At 43.5% G+C, this 22,307-nt stretch overlaps 1 protein-coding gene across 2 annotated transcripts; it reads right to left on the reverse strand.

Annotated features, from left to right (window-relative positions):
- Positions 1-627: 627 nt before the first annotated feature.
- Positions 628-13,267, reverse strand: LOC121876618 (phenoloxidase-activating factor 2-like). 2 transcript variants are annotated; one of them, XM_042381894.1, is made up of 7 exons: positions 13,165-13,267; positions 3,105-3,415; positions 2,764-2,963; positions 2,406-2,554; positions 1,893-2,184; positions 1,497-1,700; positions 628-1,007 (listed from the first exon to the last, which is right to left on the reverse strand). In XM_042381894.1, the coding sequence occupies exons 2-7, from the start codon at positions 3,412-3,414 to the stop codon at positions 861-863; spliced, it is 1,302 nt and encodes a 433-aa protein (XP_042237828.1). In that variant the 5' UTR covers position 3,415; positions 13,165-13,267; the 3' UTR covers positions 628-860. The 2 variants fall into 2 exon arrangements, with proteins under 2 accessions (XP_042237828.1, XP_042237826.1); XM_042381892.1 differs by lacking the exon at positions 13,165-13,267 and adding an exon at positions 5,696-5,820.
- Between the last annotated feature and the right edge of the window lie 9,040 nt (positions 13,268-22,307).

The following is a 22,307-nucleotide window of genomic DNA, read 5'->3' on the forward strand; positions in this document are numbered from 1 at the left end:
GTTTCCTGTGACCAGGAGTCGCATGATGGTAGTGCGTGCCATAGGCCACTCTTGTGTTTCCATTGCCAGGGTGAACACACTGCTTCTTTGAAGGAGTGTGTTCGATACAAGTTCGAGAAGGAGGTTCTAGCAACCAGGGTGAAGAAGATTAGCTTTGCTGAAGAAAAGGAAAAGACTCTGGTGAGACGCATGCAACCGTCTTAGCTCGCCACCCCATGCGACCAGCTAAAACACATGTAACTTAGTTTTCATTGGTGTCGTCACCAGAAATAGACCTGCACACATACAATCAACACCTCAACCCGCCAGGATTCGAACCCACTGCCCACGAGCCCATGACTGTGACCGGGAAACGCTACCTCTGGACCACCTACGTGATACGGGTAGTCCCCATTAGAGGTTCACGGCACCATAAGCTCGTTGAACAGGCTTTGTGTGAAATATAACAGAGTCTAGGACTGCTTTTAGTATCCTGGTGGTCCAGAGGTAGCGTTCCCCAGTCACAGTCATGGGCCCGTGGGCCGTGGGTTCGAATTCTGGCGGGTTGAGGTGTTGATTGTATGTAGAAGTCCGCGTGCGTTATTGGGCTAAGGAAATATATATATATTTATATATATATATATATATATATATATATATATATATATATATACACATTAGTGCAAAATATTGTCTCTGCGGATGTGGCAAGAAAATCTATTTAACGTAAACAAGCTTTCTTCAGAATAAAGTTAAACCGGCACTCATGCTTGCTGTCTTTGGCTGTCCCCTGTTGTTTGGATGCATACAATATACTCTTACACATAAACAGTTGCTATGCAGTGCATTTCTCTAAGGCTTGGCCAGCGGTGACTTCACTATTATCCCGCGGTTGGGTCCGAGCGGATGTCGAAGTTTAAATTAGCTTGGAGCACGCTACTAACCCAGGGTATGACCTCCGGCACGTTGACATACACACCAGGTAAACCTTGGACTCCACATCCAATGCCCCATGCCACTATCCCAACCTGTAGAAAGAACACACTGGTAAGTACAGTAATAGAAGGGTAGGGGGAAGAAACACAGGTTTAGGTAGGTACCATGTTTGTGGTATAATGATTTTATTGGCAATATCTCTCTCTCTCTCTCGTGAGTTTTTTATACAATTCTTTTGTATATGAATAAAATAATAAACAGTAATGGTTGAGTATTCTGATATAATTGGTCTATTTTGACATAATTGTTGAATATTATCACAAAATTATTTTGTTCTTGATATATTTTTTGATATTTCTGATATAATTTGTTTGTATTTTGATATAATGTTTTCAATGCATAAAATTAAAATGCAATGAACGATGAATAAAACAAAAAGCATATTAAGTTTACTAAAATATCATTAAGTGTGGTGGTGTTGTCACAAGACTTAAAATGTGTGAGGAGAGAGAGAGAGAGAGAGAGAGAGAGTCTTCACTATCTAACCTACAAACTTTAAGAACTTTCACTAGCGCACCCACCTGGTAATAACGTGAGGGGTCTTCCGGTGACGGGCACACAAGAGGCGAACCACCGTCACCCGTGCATGCGTCTTTATCCTGCTCTCCTCCAGCGCACATAAACGACTGGTGAAGATTGAAGTCGGAGCCCAGACGGTTAGTCTTACGGAGGGCATTCTGACAATCATTATGGCTTACTACCGGCAAGTCGATGTTCTTCATGATCTGTGGGAAGAAGAGGAGGGAGGTGTGAGAAGGAAAGAGAGAGGGGTACGAAAGATAGAGATTTAATTTGTAAAGGGATAATGACTTAACTCCCCTCCCCCCAAAACAAATACACACACACACACACACACACACACACACACACACACACACACACACACACACACACACACACACACTCTCTCTCTTTACCTGGTTAAATTTTCCTTCTGCACCGAATGAATCCTTCCCCCATCCTGAACTTCGGCATCGTAGCCCGTCGAAATTTTGCCCAGGGGTCGGTAAGCAGATCGTATCAATTGTAGGGCCCAACATTGCCGGAAACTGAAGTATAAGCAAAGACACGTCGTACTCAACGTTTATGGCAGAGTAGTTGGGATGATTAAGTTTTAGCCTGACTGGGATTTCTTGGTAGGCAACCGGTTCGGTGGTGTCTTCCAAGTTCCATTCGCCCAAGCGTACCATTAACTGACTGGCCAGTAAGCTGTGGGGTAATATAAAGTATTAGGATCAGAAAGTAGATACAGTGTGAAAAACTATCCCATCCATCGTTAAAAGTTTTATTATAAACTTATATTAATTTATCAAGCCTTAAAACATACTGTATACGATAAACAATTATCAAACCTCAAGAATTAAAACACTTGAAACAAAGGGCCATTAAACCTAAACTTTTAAAGCAACATTAACACCTAAAACACTTACTCATTAAGAGTGTGGGTAGCAGTCATTACCACGGTGCGACTAATAAGGGAGCCGCCACCGACAAAACCCGAGCGATCTCTCTCTAACGGTCTGTCCGCTCTTCTGATTAGCGCCATCCACGGGTATTCTCCAAACTGTGCTTGTCTGTCCTGAAGATCAGAAAATTTATGTTCTTTAAAATCCTCTCTCTCATGCATATTATATATACCTTTAGGACTGCAGTTCACAATCTTTCCACCTGTAAATGCCTGTAATGTAGTTTCTCTTATATAATGGTTTCGTACATTTTCCTGAACACGTATTTTTTTACTGCTCAATAATGCTTTCTGTATCTATTAGTAAAAACTGTGAGACGTACCGTAAACCCTTGGAACAGGGCGCCGATGCTGCCTTGGGGATTGTGTCGGCCGCACTTAGGCTCGTATGGTAAGATCTCTACAGGGCTTATGTTTTCCGAGGGGTCTACGTTTTTGCAGCAAATGTCTTCGGGAACTTGGCACACATTCGAAATCCCCGATTTCAGGTCCACTTTGTTGAGCAATCCGCCTGTGATACTAACTGGAAGTAATGTGATTATTGAGTCTGCTTTCTCACTTGAATGTGTGGAAGTGTAAAAGTGTCAGAATATGGACATGACCATAATAGTGAAAACTCTGTGATGATCAGTAAGTAGGATTGATAAGACATTCTTTCTCTCACCTGGTCTGACGTTTGGTGAGGGGTCTGGCTGGTCGTCACGACACTTCCAGTATCTGGTACAGGTACATTCCGAGTTTGGTGGTGGTGGCCCCGTGTTCTCATTGTTCAATTCACTACAACGGTTGTTACTGATATCTGCTGAATTTTCCAGTCGACATTTCAATTCTTCGATAGATAGCCCGCCTATTCCTGGGAGTTGTCGTTTAACTCGGAGCGGCGTACTCGGTGGCGCAGGCCCAGCAGTCGCCATGCTCACCACCACGCCCACCATCACCAATTGCACCCACCGCGGTGGACTCGCCGGAGACATCCTAAAAAGTCAAGAAGTTAAAGAGTTGAAATCTGTATTCTTAAAACAAAACAAAAAAGAAATGTTAGGAAAACACTGATGTTTAGTTGAGGACAGAAGAACAACAGCTGAGATGAATAATGGAACATGGAGAAAATTCACAAGTGAAGCAAAAGTTAAAAGAACACAAATAAACACGACCATATGAACACGTGTAGATGGTGGAAGCAGCAGCAAGTGAGGCAGAAGAGTCAACAGGGAGAGAAATGTTATAGAGAAAAGAGAGGTTGAGAAGTGTGTGGTTAGGTTAGGTTGAGAAGCTTGTGGTTTGGAGTGGATTTGGAAAAGGATATCGAGGGTGGGAGAGGAACTGTGGTGGTGATAGTGGTGGGTGAGCTGTGGTGATAGTGGTGGGTGTAGTTCTCTCGAGTTTTTAACACACACACACACGTAAAACTCTCTTGAGATGGAAAAACCCTGTATATACCGGTACTGATAAGCGACTCTCACCTTTTTCAGGCCACACACTCACCCCTAGGGCCCGACACACTCACCCCCGGGGCCCGACACACTCACCCCCAGGGCCCACATACTCACCTCCAAGGCGCACATACTCACCTCCAAGGCACACACATTCACCTCCCCCAGGACCCGACACACTCACCTCCCCCAGGGCCCGACACACCCACCTCCCCCAGGGCCCGACACACACCTCCCCCCCCAGGGCCCGACACACTCACCCCCCCACACCACCTCCCAGGGCCCGGGCCCGACACACCACCTCCCCAGGGCCCGACACACCACCTCCCCCAGGGCCCGACACACACCTCCCCCCGACACACACTGGGGCCCGACACACTCACCCTCCCCAGGGCCCCACACACCTCCCCCAGGGCCCCACACACCTCCCCCAGGGCCCCACACACCTCCTCTCGGGCCCCACACACCATTCCTTCAGAGTGGTGTTCTGTAGATGCTATTCTCGTCACTGAACACATCCTCGTTATACAGTACCGGATATGTACCTGGGTGTACAGACAGAATCACAAAGGTTGTATAGAAATAATGAGAAGTACGTAGACAGTATAAAGGACAGGAGCGTGATAAATACGTAGACAGTTAGTAGAAAGGACAGGAGCGTGAGAAATACGTTGACAGTTAGTAGAAAGGACAGGAGCGTGAGAAATACGTAGACATGACAGTTAATAGAAAGGACAGGAGCGTGAGAAATACGTCGACATGACAGTTAGTAGAAAGGACAGGAGCGTGAGAAATACGTAGACAGTTAGTAGAAAGGACAGGCGTGTTGAAACGGGATGATAAAAATGACTCCCCCCACACCCTTCAACCGAGCTTCGAATAAACGTGTACTTTAAGAAAACTTGTTAATGTCCAGGTGTCTGAGGATGCTGGCCGTACCCCTCAACAGCATCAACTATGGCCATGTGGTATGGTAATCATCTAAGTGTAAAACTACAACTTGTTTTCCCGTTCCTGTGGTCTCTCCCAAGGACCTGCTCTGCCCCCCTCCCTCCCTCCACTGACTGCACGGTAGGTTGACGACAGAGTTTTATGATGAGATTAAGCCAGGGAAGATCGGTGACACCTGTGACGCATTATATACATTATGACAAATTTGTATATAAGGGATTATTAATTCATAGTTGGTGGCTATATCAATATACTTATATAACTCTTTATATGGCTATAGTGACGAAATCTATTAATATTTGATTGTTATGTTATTGTTTATTGTGTGATTCGGGTTATTGTTGCTTATTGATACGAAGGCTGATGTACTGTATATCCATCACAGGCAGACAAGGGATTTTTTTTCTTTTTAGGTTAAGGTGGGGAATGGATGGAAGGCATGCTGGGGCTCAAGGCACAGCCAGACATGAGGGATGGAGAAGTCACAACACAAAGTCGTGGGGGGAAGGGGTTCCCCTCCGCACGCTAGCCACACTTTTCCCATTTTCTACTTTGGTCGTTATACGCGTTTGCTCACACACTATTTAAGGTAACTCAACCTTGTCTCCGTCCACTTCCTAATAATAACATAATTAACCACAAAAATTCCGTCATCAATTATAAAATGTTAGATGATTGTCTCAGAGAGGTTGCGTGTACTTGAGGTAACTGGAATTCAGCAGTCACCAGCAACTTATTCCAAGGATATGAGTTTCCTCGGCACTGTTCGGGAAGATCAAACTCACTCGTGGCTTTTTATCAATTCATACAAAAGTATTAGTTACTGTGGAAAGTAATATGATATGATTCAGGAAGAAAGTTATTGACGTACCTGACAAAACTGTAAGAGAGGAGACACTGTCCTCGAGCCTCGACGGAGTCTAGCACTGTTCTGAGTCTCTAGGCGGACATGGTTTCCTATACCCGTAAGGTAACTCGGGTTGCCAGCTAGCCTCGCAACTTGACGTAACTCCTCCTCCTCCTTTCCTAAAGCTGCTCTAAGAGGTGAATATTTGGTCTTTCATAACCTGTATCAGTGTTGTAATAACAGCAATGTTTTTTTAGAATTATGCACCAGATAAAGCTGTCTCAGAGGCTCGCCGTAAAGTAACACCTCCACCAAAACCCTGGTTGTGTGGTTCGTAATAACAAGTAATTTGTCCACTAGACATCCGTTAACTCAATGCATAAAGATTTTCGGGCATAAATAACATTGCTCTCTCAATAATGAGTTGTTATATCACCTAAAGTACCAACCATTATTATTATGTCCACATCCTTCTCTCACATTACTGCCTGCATCAGTTAAACTGCTACTGTTCATAACACAGCTGTAAAGTTGATCAGTATACAGGGTGTGGTGTTACTTTAGATTATTGCTGTGGCGTTGTAGTCAACTTGTTCGTTGAGCAAGTAAGGGGTCCAAGGTTCGATCCTCGGGTATAAGGTGAAACTACGGGGCAACTTTCTTTACGCCATTTGTACCTGTCTACTCAGAGGCGTCGTATTCCGGGGATAATAGTTAGCCAGTGCAGTTCGGTCTAATCAAGTTATTGCTTAACATTGGCTAATAGAACTCGATAAGGAACAGTATGACTGCTGTGTTGGTGACAGCTTCGACATACAGCAGACTCAGTATAAAACAAATGTAAGCCAGTAATATTCACTAGTTATTCTCGGTGGTCACTGCTCTAATGAAACCAGGGTAAAAAGTCACGGGAAAAAATGTCACAACCTAACCTAACCTTAGTCAAACGTAACGTAATGCAACCTAACCTAACGTAACCTGATATAAAGATAACCAAACCTAACTTTATTGGACGCGATCTACTGGAGCCTTAAAATGCGCCTTTTCCGTTTACCTTTACAGAGACAGACAAAGAAACCTACATTTTGTAGTTAAATGTTGTAGTGTTCCTGTACCTCCTGTATAGTTTTCATTTTGTCTATTTCTGATAAAAGTCGTTGCTTTATATATTATTAATACTGATAAATGTTTACACCAAAATTACTTCATTTTTTTACTTCAAATTTCCGTCGTAAGTTTGTGTAAAGTAATTAAGTGATCATGGTTCTTGTTATTTTGTACCTTTCGTTCATAACATACCTGTATATTCATAATAGTAGTCGAGATGTATATGTATGTTGCTTTAAACAAATATAGACAATAATTGTATTTTATTCCCTTGAGTGTCGCCACATTACTAATCTTCACCGTAAACTTTGTTTGTCCATTGTCGGGTGGAAATCCCTGATTAGTACAGTATTACTCACGACAAAAACTTCCCCCGGGGGCAGCTGGTCCAAAACCTTATTTTTTATATTACTAGAGGCGGCAGTAATTTACAGTGACTTTTAACAGCAAGAGTGAAATGGCGTAGTTAGGGATGTGACTTTGTGGTATAAGATTTAGATTATTTACTTGAACTATGAAGTGATACAAACTAGAAGTAATTAGCGGCAGTACTGACCTAATCTGGATGTAGTTTGGTTAGGAAAAGATAACGAGGGGCGTCATGAATTAAGTAATCAACTGTGCCAAATAGGAGCTATTTTTTCGTTGAGTTTGCCAACACGATTATCCTTAAAACACTGAACACAATATATACATTTCCTTAACACTTACTTCTTCCTACATTTATTCCTTTTTTATACCAATATTATTTCGGAAATTTTTGACTTTCTTTGTGTGTTTTTCCTCATCTCAAGTTCCCCGAAACAGCCGGGAGTGTCTGTGACTTGAGGAGCGTCCTGCCCCCTCCTCCCCACAACATACATGGCCTCGCGTCACCTACATCCTGTGTGTGTGTTGTGTTGTCAACTTGTCACAAGTCTTGACTCCGTTAATACACAAACAATACCCTTTCAAGGAACAGCATCAGTGTTGTAAAAAGAAGAGCATATTATCTCTCATTCTTTTTAAAATGTTTTTGGAATAGTGTGATCACTAATCTTAAAGACTTTAGCTGTTGAAGCACAGTAATAACATGATAAGAACACGAGTGTGGCTCTATATGGATATCCTCTTAGTTTTCAGTCTAATGTTAGTTGTCCACTACACTGGGTGAGTAACCTCTGTATGTTACACGTAGAACAAGAGAGAGGCTCAAACAACTACTGGAAGGGAGTGTGGTCACGACTACTACAGGTGTTAATAGATGGGCTGCTTCCTTTCTGGACGTATACAAGGTGTCTCAGAAAATGTATACACACTGCCGCTTTATAGATTTACTTGGAGATCGTGTGAACGTCGCTATTGACTACGGAAGTCTTGTAAGGCAAAGTGTATACATTTTTTCAGACACCCTGTATATATTTATGGTGGGGGAAGGAAGTTATAGTTCGGAAATTGAAGAAATTTAGGAGGAGGTAAGAGAGGGCGGGCTGACCACCTAGCTAAGGTAATAGTGTGTTAGGGTTGTGTCATGCGTTAGTTATTGTCTGTCGTGGCGGTCTTGCGTAAATGGGGCTGGTGGAGGAGGGGGGGGCAGGGATACTCAAGAATGGAAATTCCCGAGTGTGTGTGTGTTAAAGTTACGAGTCGTTGTTATTATAATGTTTTTAACTGCGGTTCAACAACTGAAGGTCCTTAAGTAGGTCAGTAGTGCACTAGTCCGACAACAAATAGAAATTCTGAGAGAACACAGGAGGTAAATAAGGGGGTAGCGTCGGGGGGTAGGAGGATTCACCATCGAGTCAAATTTGCGGGGACTGGGATGAAGACACAGTTCTAGTAAGGTTTGGGGGAGTGCAGCTGTGGTGATCCTGGGGTGAAGGTGAGCAAGGTGAACCAGCCACTCCTTGCCCCCTACCATCCCCACCCTATCCCCTTTGCCCACCATCCTCACCCCATCCCCTCCCCCTGTTGTCTCTCTCCCCTCCCATCTCCCTACCTCCTTCCCCTCCTCACCCTCTCCCTTCGACACTCCCTGCCTCCCTCCTCTCCCCTGCCCCACTCCCCCCCTGCACCCCATCTTCTCCCCTGCTTCCCCACTCTCACCCCATCCTTCCCCCACCTTCAAACTTATCAATTCCATTTTCCATCCTCCCCTGCACCCCTCACCTCCTCCCCATCCACACCCCTCCAATCTGACCCCCCTTTTAATGCCTCTTACTCACCCTCACCCCTCCCCCCTCCCAACCATCGCTACCCCTCACCACCCCTTCCCCCAGCCTTATTTGTCAGTGTGGGACAAAAAATACAACCTAACCTAACAAAAATATTGAGGTTTTGTTTGATTTTGTTTTTGAAAGGGTCGGCGGCTGAGTCACCCTTCGGTCACCCACCTTGAATGGGTTCCTATCTTTATTATTTGGGCAGAAAAGTGATCGAATACATTGTCAATCACGTTGTCTCCTTGTGTATCGGGAAAAGGCATTGGTCTTCAGGTTAGTGAGAGAAATAACGAATAATATAATAGAAAATTAGAATCTTTACATATCTAACAACAGATTAATGGGAAAAGTTAAGTTTATTATAAGACCTTCACTAATTCTTGTAAACAGTAACTCAGAAAGTGACCAACATTGACGTAAATGATGAATTAAGTCGTGTATAGCCTTTGGTATTATATGGGAGGCAGTTATTAAGGTACAGTTCCCCGCACAGCACCAAATTGGGTACTGGTAAATCCGGGGACTCGTGGCTGGCCGGGGTACATCTCCAAGTGTGAGTAAGAGATGATATATCTTGTTGGGACCAGATCTCGTGTTCCTTAGTTTTGGAGCAAGGTATTGGGTTATCAGGGCTATGGAGCTCACTTTCACCTTTTGTAATAATTAAAACACATTATGACTTATTCTTACTATAAGCAAAAGGTCACTCACTACTACAAAGTACCTGTTATCTCCCCGTGCCATCAACACCCCCTCTCTCTCTCTCTCTCTCGTAGCTCCGGTTGGATTCATTTGAGTCGAGAATATTATTGGTCGAGAGAGAGAGAGAGAGAGAGAGAGAGAGAGAGAGAGAGAGAGAGAGAGAGACTTCAATATATATTTGTATTTTACTTCAATATAAACAAAAGTGTAGTTGTTTTGTTTGGACGCTGCCTGTACTGTGTGTGGGGGATGGGGTTACACAGACGCTGCAGGTAAGAGCGGTCGTCCGACAGAGAGGGGAGGGGGGAGGGGTAAGTGACCTATAGTGAGAGCTATGAAGGTTAACCACAACACACCTAGCACTCACGCTGGCCACGTCTTGCTTCCAGATGATAATGTAACTGTAATTCCTAGAGGTTAGCACCGCTCGACACCACCCCCCGCTGACGCAGCTTACGTCCTGGTTTGGTCTTTCTTGTCATTTTTTCAATATTAATTTCTGGACATTACCTCAAGAACGACTCTGTGGTTTATGGTCAAAATTCAAACATTATTGTATTGACACAATGCGGCAATATATTAAGGGCGTCTACCTCCGGGTGGGGCGCGACAGTCTAGTCTATAGTGGGTACAGCACTCGCCTTCTGTCCCAAGGGCTGCATAGTTTGCGCCTGGGGCACACTCCGTCAACCCCGCTGTGAATTTTTTACGGGGATTAGCCCACCCGGGCACAGGTCACTGACCCACATCGGGGCCTAGGGGGCGAAAATGTAATGATAATAATAATAATAATTATTATAATAATAATAAAGAAACATAAAGAAATACAAAAAATGAAAAAAATTATCAAAAGTGAGAAACAATACGTGTACAGTATGTTGTGTTGTCAATGGTAAGAGAAACAATTTAGACCCTGCAATTGTGTGTAAATGAGACAGAAAGTCAGATAAGCAACCTGGGACTTGGTCACAATTTTCGTGATGAACATCAAAATTAACAGCTGAGAAGTGCAGACACTTGAGTGCCACACTGCCGCCTTATGTACTGACTAAAGGCTTTAGTGTACATCGTGTTGACCCCTCTGTCCCTAACGGTCCCCAGGACACTTCGTTACTTCCACTCCGGATACCGTGTCAACAACTATAACTATTTTGACACACGGAGTCCCTAGAGACCCAGAAAGTTTGATGTACCTTAGCTGTAGTCCTGCAGTGTTTTGAGAGAACGAATTGTCTTCCATCTTATGCTTTACACTGCCTTTGTTTTGACAATATCCCCACAATCTTTATATCAGGTTGATTCATATTTGGTTAATATACGCTTTGAGTTGTTACAGAGCCGTATGTCTGGGTGGCATTACCCCTCTGGTGGTCGCTATATGTACTAAGTACCATACTGCAGTTTATAATATAACAAATCCCAAGGCGAAGATCACTCCTGCCTGGTAGTGAAGAATCGACGGGGCCAACACAATTCCCAGGTGTGTTGACACGATTGTTGTGTTTGTAACTTTAACGGAGTGTATCATAGTATTATTGTACAGTACTGGCCATGGTGAAGGTAATACTGTTGATCATTACCTCAGCATAAAGCCACATACACTCACAGAGCAACACAGTCCAACAAGGAAAGATCATCTATAGAATATGCATTACCCTCAATCATGCCGTGGATGTAACGTCTTAAATTTCCTTTTATCTCTCTTAATTTGTAGTTGTTAACGACTAAACTAACCTAGATCATTCGTTTAAAGACCTTTGTTGTCAAGGCAGAGTAGCGCATTATAACATCAACACGCCTCTGGCTATCGTAGGGGCGATATAGAAACACACAGTTATCAGAGGTTATTACGATAAGTTTTTCCCACGCCCAAAGATTCTGAACAAGGTGTTGGTCTAACCTTGAGTTTCCTTCTGGCTAAACAAAGGAAATCGTAATATTGATTCAGATATACAAACAGTTATGAAAATACTAAACAAGAACTCGCCGATAAACGAACCGTGAACAGGGTGACTCGTTATTGATATTTCCAAATTTGTCGAGTGGGGGGTAAAACCAGAAGCACGGAGAGAGTACCACATATGATCAAAAGTGTTCACAAACAATATTGCCTTATAATTAAACCGGTTTTTATTTTATTTACTTATTGCATTAATACTGATACGACATTATAATCTTCATAAAAAAAGAAACAAGGAAGATATTGAAAAGTTTCCGGGAGTGAGAAGCATACGTTGTGCTGTGGTGCGACTCCCTGGTGCCGTCAGACCGCGCTTCCTGCACCCACGGAGGCATCACTGGCAAAAGCATGATAATTGCGATGCGTTCGTTCTATAAACAAAACACTATATACAACCGACAAGGCAGCGGCAGTAGGTGTCCACACTCCTCATCAGCAGCAACAGTAAAAGTGACAATATCTGCCTGACACAACCCTGGCTAGAGGTGTCAGCATATTCATCAGCGACAGTTGAAGAAAGAACAAGAACATGTTTCTTGGCTGACACTGGATACGAACAACACGATTCCGTCAAGGTTAGATGCCAGTGGGTGAATGTTGGTGGGACTGGCTAAGAAGAGACCCACGAAGCAGGAAGAAATTGGCCGCGCACACACACACACACACGATTCTGACTTCCTATTCCTCCTTACACTCCATAAGATTTACAGATAAGAGGAAGGATAATGGGTTAGGTTAAGTTATGGTAGGTTACGTTAGTGATCGGGCTCCATGAGTGACCCTCCTTCATCTTGGCTATAGAAAAAGTTTTATTCATTCATATGTCAATAGAAATGTCACCAACTTCAACCAATGTAAACAACAGACACCACGGGGGGGGGGGGGTGTCCAAATTTTAGCTTCCTAGCCCCAAAATTTGCTTGAAACTATCGCCCGTAAACTGAGTACCAACCCCGCCCCGGCTAATGTCACCTGAAGATTAACCACCGTAGCGCTAACCTAACCTCAGCCACCATAACCCTAACCTAACCTACCCAAATTTGAATGTTTAATCTCATAAACATTCGGTGGCATTATCTGTGGTTGGGTTATCTTCCTGTACACCTTTAGGTACTTATAACTAAGACGCTGCTTGTGGCGGCTTTACTGAACACTGTCATGCCTGTTGTGGCGGCTTTACTGAACACTGTCATACCTGTTGTGGCGGCTTTACTGAACACTGTCATGCCTGTTGTGGCGGCTTTACTGAACACTGTCATGCCTGTTGTGGCGGCTTTACTGAACACTGTCATGCCTGTTGTGGCGGCTTTACTGAACACTGTCATGCCTGTTGTGGCGGCTTTACTGAACACTGTCATGCCTGTTGTGGCGGCTTTACTGAACACTGTCATACCTGTTGTGGCGGCTTTACTGAACACTGTCTCACCTGTTGTGGCGGCTTTACTGAACACTCTCACCTGTTGTGGCTGCTTTACTGAACACTGTCTCACCTGTTGTGGCGGCTTTACTGAACACTGTCTCACCTGTTGTGGCGGCTTTAATGAACACGTGTTTCATTAATGGCCAAGTTGCCTCAATGGTTAGGGCTTGTCCACTCGGCGACGACTTCAAAACTGCGCCACTAGACTATATGCATTCCTGTCTCGGTTTGTTTCTTTATTGTAAGACCTTGAGAAATTTACATATTTTTCGTTATTAAATTTCGTTCATTTCGTTGGATTTTAACAACAGAAATACGTGGAAAACGACGAGTAACTATTCTTAGAGTAAATTTCTCGGTAATATGCACCAGTCACCACCTTACCTTGAGACTAGTGTCCTTTATAACCCCTCCCCCTTCCCTTGTTCCATCCCCCCTTAGCTCCACCACCTACCACTTACCTCCCGCACTACCTCAATCCTTCTTACCTCCCCCTCTACCACGGCCTTTCTCTCCTACCCTTACCTCCTACCTTCACCCCATGAGTCCTGCATGCCCTCACACTTGTAACCTTCACCTCCATCCTCCTATCCCTTACCTCTACCCCCCTACCCTTTACCCCCTTCTTCCTACCTCCACCCTCACTCTGTATTCTCACATTCTGTCCGTACTACTTTCTCCCTGTGCGCCTTGGCTCCCCATCCTTCATCCTCTTCCTGTACGACACAAATATACCTCAGGAGTGTGTTGTGTTAGCCCCGAGTACTTCCAGGTTGTGTTCCGGGTCTGTGTCCCCCTTCTTGCCTGTTCACCGGCCACAAGGTTCATAGTTTAGCTTGTACGGACGGGATTTCGTATCTTTTGTCTCACTGGGTTTTGCTTGTACGTAAATAGTTACTTCCAAATGTTTCCTATTACAGTGTTGTAGAGAGTGGCGCGCGAAGGGGTACGCTCTGGAGGTACCCAACAGATATCAAGCTACGATGGGATAACGTGAAGATTAGACACCCTAGCTTAATATTAACCTCCTGAATGCTAATGTAATTTGACCTACCATACTCTAACCTAACTTAACCGAACACTCACCTAACCATCAAGGGGAAATAAACTGGAATGCTTAATCTTAAAGTGATCACTATAATTCTAACACAATTCTATATAAATACCTGTAGTAATTATATATTTTTCCTACACCCATCGTCAAGAATTATCAACCACGTCACCAAATAAGTAACTTCCTGTTACTCGTTGTGCTCACTAATTGACGCTGGGCTCATCACAAACCACGTCATGTATGTGTGTTTATGTTCAGTCTTAACGATGCATCGATAAAAATGCAAGTCACATACCCAAGAGCCAGTCAAAACTTGTGTTCCTTGCAACGTAGATAATTAATGGAGCCCAAGGTTGTGAAAGAGTGTTGTTGTTTTCGTGTGTGTGTGTGTGTGTGTGTGTGTGTGTGTATGTGTGTGTGTGTGTGTGTGTGTTATCAGTACATTACTTTCTCTTAAGGTAACAACAACGGGTTCCAACACTCAAAACAATAGACGTGTGTTATAACTGTACTAAAGTTTGTTATTGTGTTTTTAATTTTATGCCTTTTGCTAATTGTAAAAAAAAAGTTTGTTGAGTTATTAATTAAACGACCGATTAATTATTTGCTCTAGTCTAATTGTTATCGCCGCTGGCTTATAAATGCTGGTGTCAGTTGTTGACGATCGCTGCCCACCTCGAACAATCATTGGATCTCTCACCGCCCCACCCCCCCACCACCCACACGGCCTGTTGCCTCGTGAGATGTGGTGGCTGGGGGAGGGGGGCGGTGTTTACGGATAAAGAGTTCCTGATTCTGCTGAATGTAAAGGGTGACGTGCCTCTCATGACACAGATCGCCCTCTCGAGTGATGCCCCCCTCCCCCCCCACGCGACGTGTGACCTCGCCAGATGCGCCAAGCGGTGTTGACGCCTGGCACCTGGGAGTGTTATCACCGCTGGTGTCAGTACTGACGAGTGAGTATTGGCGTATGAGTGCGGTGTTTACGGAGAAGAGGTCCTGACTTTGCTGATGTCTGGTTTAAAAGGCGGCGTGGCCACCTGGACTCTTTACCACCGGAAGTGCCATCGCCACTGGCGTAAGTGCTGGCATCGCCTGGAGTGCTTTCACCGCTGGCGTCAGCACTAGTGTCAGTGCTGACGTTTTTGCTGCCATACCCTAACAAAGATTGGGGGGTGGGCGGTGTTTACGAAGAAGGTCCTGATTCCGCTAAAATGAATGGCTTTAAAAGGGTAGCGTGGCTGCCTTGACTGGAGGAGATCGCTCACTCCAGTGATGCTGTGAGGACCAGCCCTTCCCTCAAGTGATGCTGTAAGGGGCAGCCTCCTGCTCGCACTGATAAACACCACACAATCCTGTCCAAGAATTTGTGCTGAGACAATTTACACAGTACTGTTGTCTCTTGGAACACCATACTGAGCTGCATTGACCCGCACTTGTAAGTACAGCATAAGTGAAGACATACCCCTCGGTACTGAAATATTGTTGACTAATTACGTCTACTCGTTTCTGCCTAACTTGGAGTAATAAGACAATGCAGAATGTAGCAAAGCTAAGATTAATAGAGTTATGGACTTTGTATCATGTCACTATGCTCTAGAAACAATTATAATTAAGACAAATTGTGTGAGACTAACTAATTATGTATCAAATAGATCACCATGTAATACTAATGAACGCCTTGTTCTCTGCAGGTTTTGACCACATCAATCAATATTGAATGCGTCAACAGGCGGGTGTCAATCATTCCCTTTGACTTGCCCATCACCTGAACGTCCTTATTCCCACGGCGTTTATACCTAATGGATAGAAAAATTGTTACATACGGTAGTTAACATGTGGAAGAGAGGTACATAAGATGAAGCTACAGTAAAGTATGTTCAGTTCGCTTAAGTGCCTTCGGGGTATTGTTTCGTCTAGCATGACTCGTGTGGTTGAAGTACCTGTCAGTACTGTTATGTTGCTCGAGTCCATCAGTAATGTTCACACAACTCCCAATGTTACCAAACTCTAAGGGTTCTGAACTCTAGGCACCATGACAACCGGTAAATTCACCAGTAGGACAGATTTTAACTCGAAACTTTCTTACATTCATTTGTCTTATTAAGCTCACCACCAGTCAGATGTGATGCCTACAACATGTTTTCAAAGAGTGTGTATACATATATAATATAAAGTCATGTTACAACTATTAGGTCTGTCAACATTGAAGAATGCGAATAGAAACTTTCATTGTGTTAAGTGCATAATAATGTATCTGATGTAACATAATTGGGTGTTATGATTTCCATTTAGGTGAGCAAAGGTAAATGATATTTTGGGATGGTCTTGGGTTTAGTCTCCGTTTTGTGAGGCAAAGTAGCTTCGTGAGTGAAAGAAAATGCCGGTAGTAAAGATTGTTAATGTTGGATTATTAAGCTTCGTGATGAGTGTAGTGACAAAAAGATTCAGTGGAATTTGTAAGAAGCAACTGCATGAAGCTATCTGTACTGTGATGCGGAGGACGGGTCGGTGTGATAGTTTAGTCGTCGGGTGCTGGAGACGACGACAGAGAACGGAGTCATGGGCGACTGATGCAGTTCTTTTTGTCTTTCGGCTAGAAAGTTTAGAGTGGCCTATTCTTGCTTCGGCAAATATAGACGTCATACGGTTTCCCATTTTTCCTCCTAGGTTGGGGCTTTGAGGACTTCAGTGTAGGTACACGGGCTCCTCCCCACCACTAAAAATAGACTTGCCATTCCTTTAAAGTCCTTAATTTCTACTTGTTTTGAATTTACTTGTTTGTATGAGATTAGGTTGAGTGTAGACTTGTGAGTGGACAGAGGATACCGAGGTTTTCCTATTGTAGTTTTGACATAGGTGATGGCTGATGTAGTACAGCCCCCCGAGGATTGGTGGTGACGCTGAACGCTGTTGTGTCAGGTGGGGAAAAAGACGTTGATTGAAGCTGCCTTTTTATTTACAAAAGCCAACAGGAACAACAAAATAACATAACTATTTACAAGACACGTGTGACTGGTCCGGAGCGGCTGGGCAGTGCTGTATGATTGGGCACTACCATCTGGCAGCCTCCCGAGTGCCAGAATGACCAACCGGGCCCACCTGGGGCGCCAGACGATCACACAGACAGAGCGGGAGTTACCGGTAGCGGTCGTCGACTACTTGGATGACTAGAGGGCGGTTTTGGCCTAGTGTTGGCCGTGGCCCACGTTGTGACGGACTCCCCATTTGAAGTTGCCATGGTAGTCCGTCATGGCGTACGTATTGACCCAGATGGGCGGGCCTCCGTACCCCCCGGGAGACCGTCGGGATCGCTGCAGCAGGGAAGACGCTCCCAATGGGAGCTGGACGGCGCTGCTGTCGGTGACCACGACGGCTGGGACGCCCAAAGAGTCCTCGTAAGACGCGCCTGCTGTGGGTTAGACTGTGTGAAAGACCTGCCAGGGTGGAGGAGGGGGATGTGGCCGTCCAGTAAGTGGATGTTATGGGGGGACTTAACGGTAATGGGAGGAGTGGGTAAAAGGTCGTCAGTGGGTAAAAATAAGGAGTGAAGGTCTTGGGTGGGTGAGAGGTTGTCGGGGTGGGAGTGAGAGTGAACTACGGGAAGGGTTGAGGACTGCTACACGAGGTGAGTGGGCGGGGAAACGTTCTGGATGATTTGAGGGTGGTTGAGGGCGGGACGGTGGTAATGATGTGTGGGTCGTCGCCGATGCAAGTGTTGTATGGCTGTGGAAAGATGTTCATGGTAATGGTGTAGAGGAGTTGTCACCAGGGTGGGTGTTGTAGCTATGGTAACCTGCCTGATGTTGGTAGTCACAAGTCATGGTCGTGTCACTTCTAAAACCGTGCATGACCTTATCAAGTACACTGCAGTGGCCAACCTCAATCTCATGCACGCCGTGCCACCTAGTGCACGACGAGGGTTCTCCTCTACAAGCGGCGTGCAGCAGGTTTAGTGATAGCCGCCGGCGTACTGGCTACCAGCGCGATGGCGAACTCCCCACTTGAAGTTACCGTTGTAATCTGTCTTGACGAAGGTGTAGACGGGTCCCACCCTGCCCTTGCTGTAGGATTTGTGGGTAGGCGGCGCTGCGTAGCCTGTGTCCCGGCGGTGGCGGGGCTTGGCTGCTACTGGCACTGTGGACAAGCTTACATCTAGACTACATGTGTTACCCACAAAACCACTAAACAATGCTACGACCATGCTCTCATACTAGTGCTGTGCCACTCATACTAATTATATACTGTACCCCCTTCACACTAATGCTATACATGCCATACTATGGATGCCACTGTCTCACTAATACCACACACACTATGGAAAACATTCGGGGCAAAACTACAAATACTGTACAGTAAAAATACCACTACCACAGTATTGTTGCACACTATACTACGAGTACAACTATCACTAATAGAACATACCTCACACTAGCAGGATGAGTCTTACTGAAGACTTACTTGGGATGGTGGAGTCTTACCATACAGTACGAGTCTACGACCTCAGCGTGCTAGAGGGCGTGGATATATACTACACGTCACCATACTACGATATAGCTTTTACACGTGCCGTCGACATTATTCTAGGGTAATTTATTATATTATAGCACAGTTAATTTAAGTACTTGTCTAGACATACTAAGCTACTCCCAGACTAATTAATACACTGCAACTTAAAGGCTCTGAAGAGTTATCCCATTTGTTTACTATTTAAAGGGGTATGGACGCCAGGGGCAGGTGTGTGCGACAACTACTCTCACGATGCCGCAAGTGTCGTCAACCTGAGTCGTCTTTACCAGTAGTCGGCCGACAGTCAAGAAGCCTCGTCCACCGAGAGGTAATCTTACAGTAAGTCTGAGACGTTATTGGGGAGTAGTCATAACACAGTGTGATTTCGATCAGTTTAGAAGGACTGGAGATGAGTGTTTGTAATGGTAATGGCGGGTGATGTATGTCAGTCATTTTAAAGCCCTGTCGGTCCTTGGAAGGTAAACATTTACTTGAGGCTTAACGCTTTGATATTTGACGCTTACATCTTTTAATAATAGATAATAGAAATCAAATGTTTATACATAAGGTTAATAACTACAAACTCAACTTTCATAACTAAGTATTGTCTAACACTAAGCTATTCATTGTTAATTTAATGAAGAAGAGAAATTTACATAACGTTGCCTGTTTTATATTTTCTAGTATCGACAAACTTTAAAAATCTGATACATTCTAATTTTTTAGTTACTTTATTTAGACTTCGATGGACTAATGGTTGAATAACAGCTAAAGATGAGGACATTATCACTACAAAATCAAATAGTTTCAAAGATAAAAACCATTTTGGTTATTTATATAGTGAGATAGTGTGAGTGTAATATATAGACAGTTTCGTCAAGTTTATAGTAACCTCGTTGTTCCACCTTTAAAATTACGACCAATCTGATGTTGTTGTAATTATTATGTTACTATAATAATTTACGGGTACTATATATTACCCAAGGACTTTATTATGACAGAAATAGTTGTATCGTAATAGTCATTTAACTGTACTCAAGAATGTAACAATATATTCTTCAGTCAAAAAAGTCAATCGTCAATATTTGCACCAAGTATGGAAAATATATTCAGGTAATAGCAAAAATAATTTCATCTAATATATGCATCGAACAAACATTAATCATAAGAATATAAGTTTGTGAGGAGTAAATAAAAATTAGTCAGTTCTCCATCGCAAAGGTTTAAGAGAGCGTATCTAACTGACGTATTTCAGCTGAGGCAAATTGTTGGCGGTCAAAAATTACAATGAGAATCGGCGTTATCTAGATACGTTCTCTGAATTCTGTTCCAGGGAGTAAAATAATATAGGAACCTTTGAAAATCTGGCTCCACCATTATTATTATTATTATTATTATTATTATTATTATTATTATTATTATTATTATTATTATTATTATTATTATTATTATACGTAATCCTCTTTAATGTAACTACGTTTTGACCATAGGCACTACGTGTTCTACAGAGTTGACTACGAGCGTTAATCCAAAAATGTTGTTGAATTAGTGGAGATGTATTTGACGTTAGCTTATTGTAGTGTTTTCTTATACCGTAAGTAATGGATAGTTAATAAGGTGTGCAGGGGCGGTGATGGGGATGCAGGTGGGTTATGGGGGGGTGATGAAGACGCAAGGATGAACAAAGATACAGGGAAGATGATAAAAGAGACATAGGAGAATGAAGAATACAGTGAAGGCAAAAATAATATAGAAAAAAAAAGGAAACTGGCAGAACCACAAAAGAGAGATACAGAGGAAGATGGAACAGAACACAAGAAGAATAAGAGAGATACACAAGAAAAAAAGAAGAAATGGTGATAAAACAACGATAACATGAAAGTAGGTGATAAGGTGAAAGGAAGGGGATGAGGGTGGTTTTTTGGGGGACGGGGGGAGGGGGAGGGAGTAGAGAGATCGACACAGGGAGGGGAGCGGGGGGTGGGTTTGTTTACATCTTGGAGCCTCTAGTATCACTCCGCCAACGCACTTACACTAAGTTGGTGTCTTGGGTGACTAGTTCCTCTTGATGGTGGTCCTCTGGGTCGTAGCTAAACTCCTCCATGGTAAAGTCTGGGTCACCTGCTCATGGTTATAGAGGCGAAGGAACTTTGAGCTATCACTGCTACTGTTTAACCCTACTGGCTGGATCATTGCCCCCTCACTAACTGCCGGATTCTCAAATTAGCTCAGTGACAGAACCAGAATATCAAAAGCGTTTCCATTCCCTATCTAGTATTAGGGGCTGAGAGAGGATGGACACACACACACACACATACAGGCAGACACATGATTACTTACAGCATATCATCTAAAAATTAATAAACAAAAACTATATTCAATATTGGTCACTCAACATAGATTTAAAGGTTGTAATTCTTATATATAGTTTATAAGTTCTCTAGTAAATTCTTTGTTGACTTATAATGTACAGGCTAGAGGTTTTTTATTAATATTGCAATAGACTTAAAACTTTACTAATTATTGTTGAAATCTCTAATCAGAATTACATAATAAACAAGGGAAATGTATAGTATGGGAGAAATAATAATATGATACGTTAAAAAAGACAACAAAAATAAACATACAGGGATGGAATAATCATAAAACAAAGAGAGATAAAGGAAGAAGCAGAAATAGATAGACGATGAAAACGAAACATAAGTATAGAAAGAGGTGGAAGACATAGGAGGAGACAAGACGAAGTGGTGGAAGACAAAACAGATGGGATAGCAAAACATAAACAAAGAGATGGGGAAGAAATAGGAAGAGAGGGAAGAAGAAGAAACGGTGGGACAACAAAAACAGAAGCATGGAATAGGAAGGAAAGAAAAACAAGACGAGAGAAGAAAAGAAGACAATAGAAAGGCAAGAAAACATAGACAGCAGAGGTAGATGAAGGAGGTGCTTACCGAAGTCGTCATCAAGGAGGATGGCTCGCTTGGTGATGAAGTGAACCACTTGCTGCTGCTGCTGCTGCTGTTGCCCGCTGACCTCACTAATGGCCATCACCACCACCACCACCGCGAACACCTGCCAACACACAATAAGAATTAGTAATTGGGCGTCATCTACACTACAAGTTGAACTATTTACCATACTCAAAGCCTCCTGAAGGTGTTGGAAGACATGTACTAGTACCTCTACCACCTGATACCCTCACTACCGTTGCCACCTCACACCCACACCTATGCTGATTCCGAATCTATGGTCCACGATTCGATTGCGGGATAATTAGTGGTCGTAATGACGCTTGGAATATTTTAATTACTGTACATTATTTCAATGCTAATTACTCGCCAACTATGGGTTTCCGGGGTGCGATTTTGGTGATTTGGTGTTATTCTAGAAGTACTTAATTAGTTGAACGCTTTAAATTCCAATTCCAAGAGAAAAATATATTTCAGTCACGACTTCACACCCACACTATACCACCACCACCTCACACCACCACTTCACACCAAGACTACCACCACCACCACCTCACACTCACTAACACTACCATAAACAGTCTCATTATCATTGACTTCTTATCCTCACTGCTTGCTCTTGATACCCTCAACTCATATTGTCACCCGCTTGTGCCTGAGGCCAAACACAAACATGTGTGACTTGTTGTCGAGGGTGTCAGGATCAAGCTGCTG

The sequence above is a fragment of the Homarus americanus genome, unplaced genomic scaffold (assembly GCF_018991925.1).
Source record: "Homarus americanus isolate GMGI-L3 unplaced genomic scaffold, GMGI_Hamer_2.0 scaffold28, whole genome shotgun sequence".
In the NCBI taxonomy this organism is placed as follows: Eukaryota; Metazoa; Arthropoda; class Malacostraca; order Decapoda; family Nephropidae; genus Homarus; species Homarus americanus.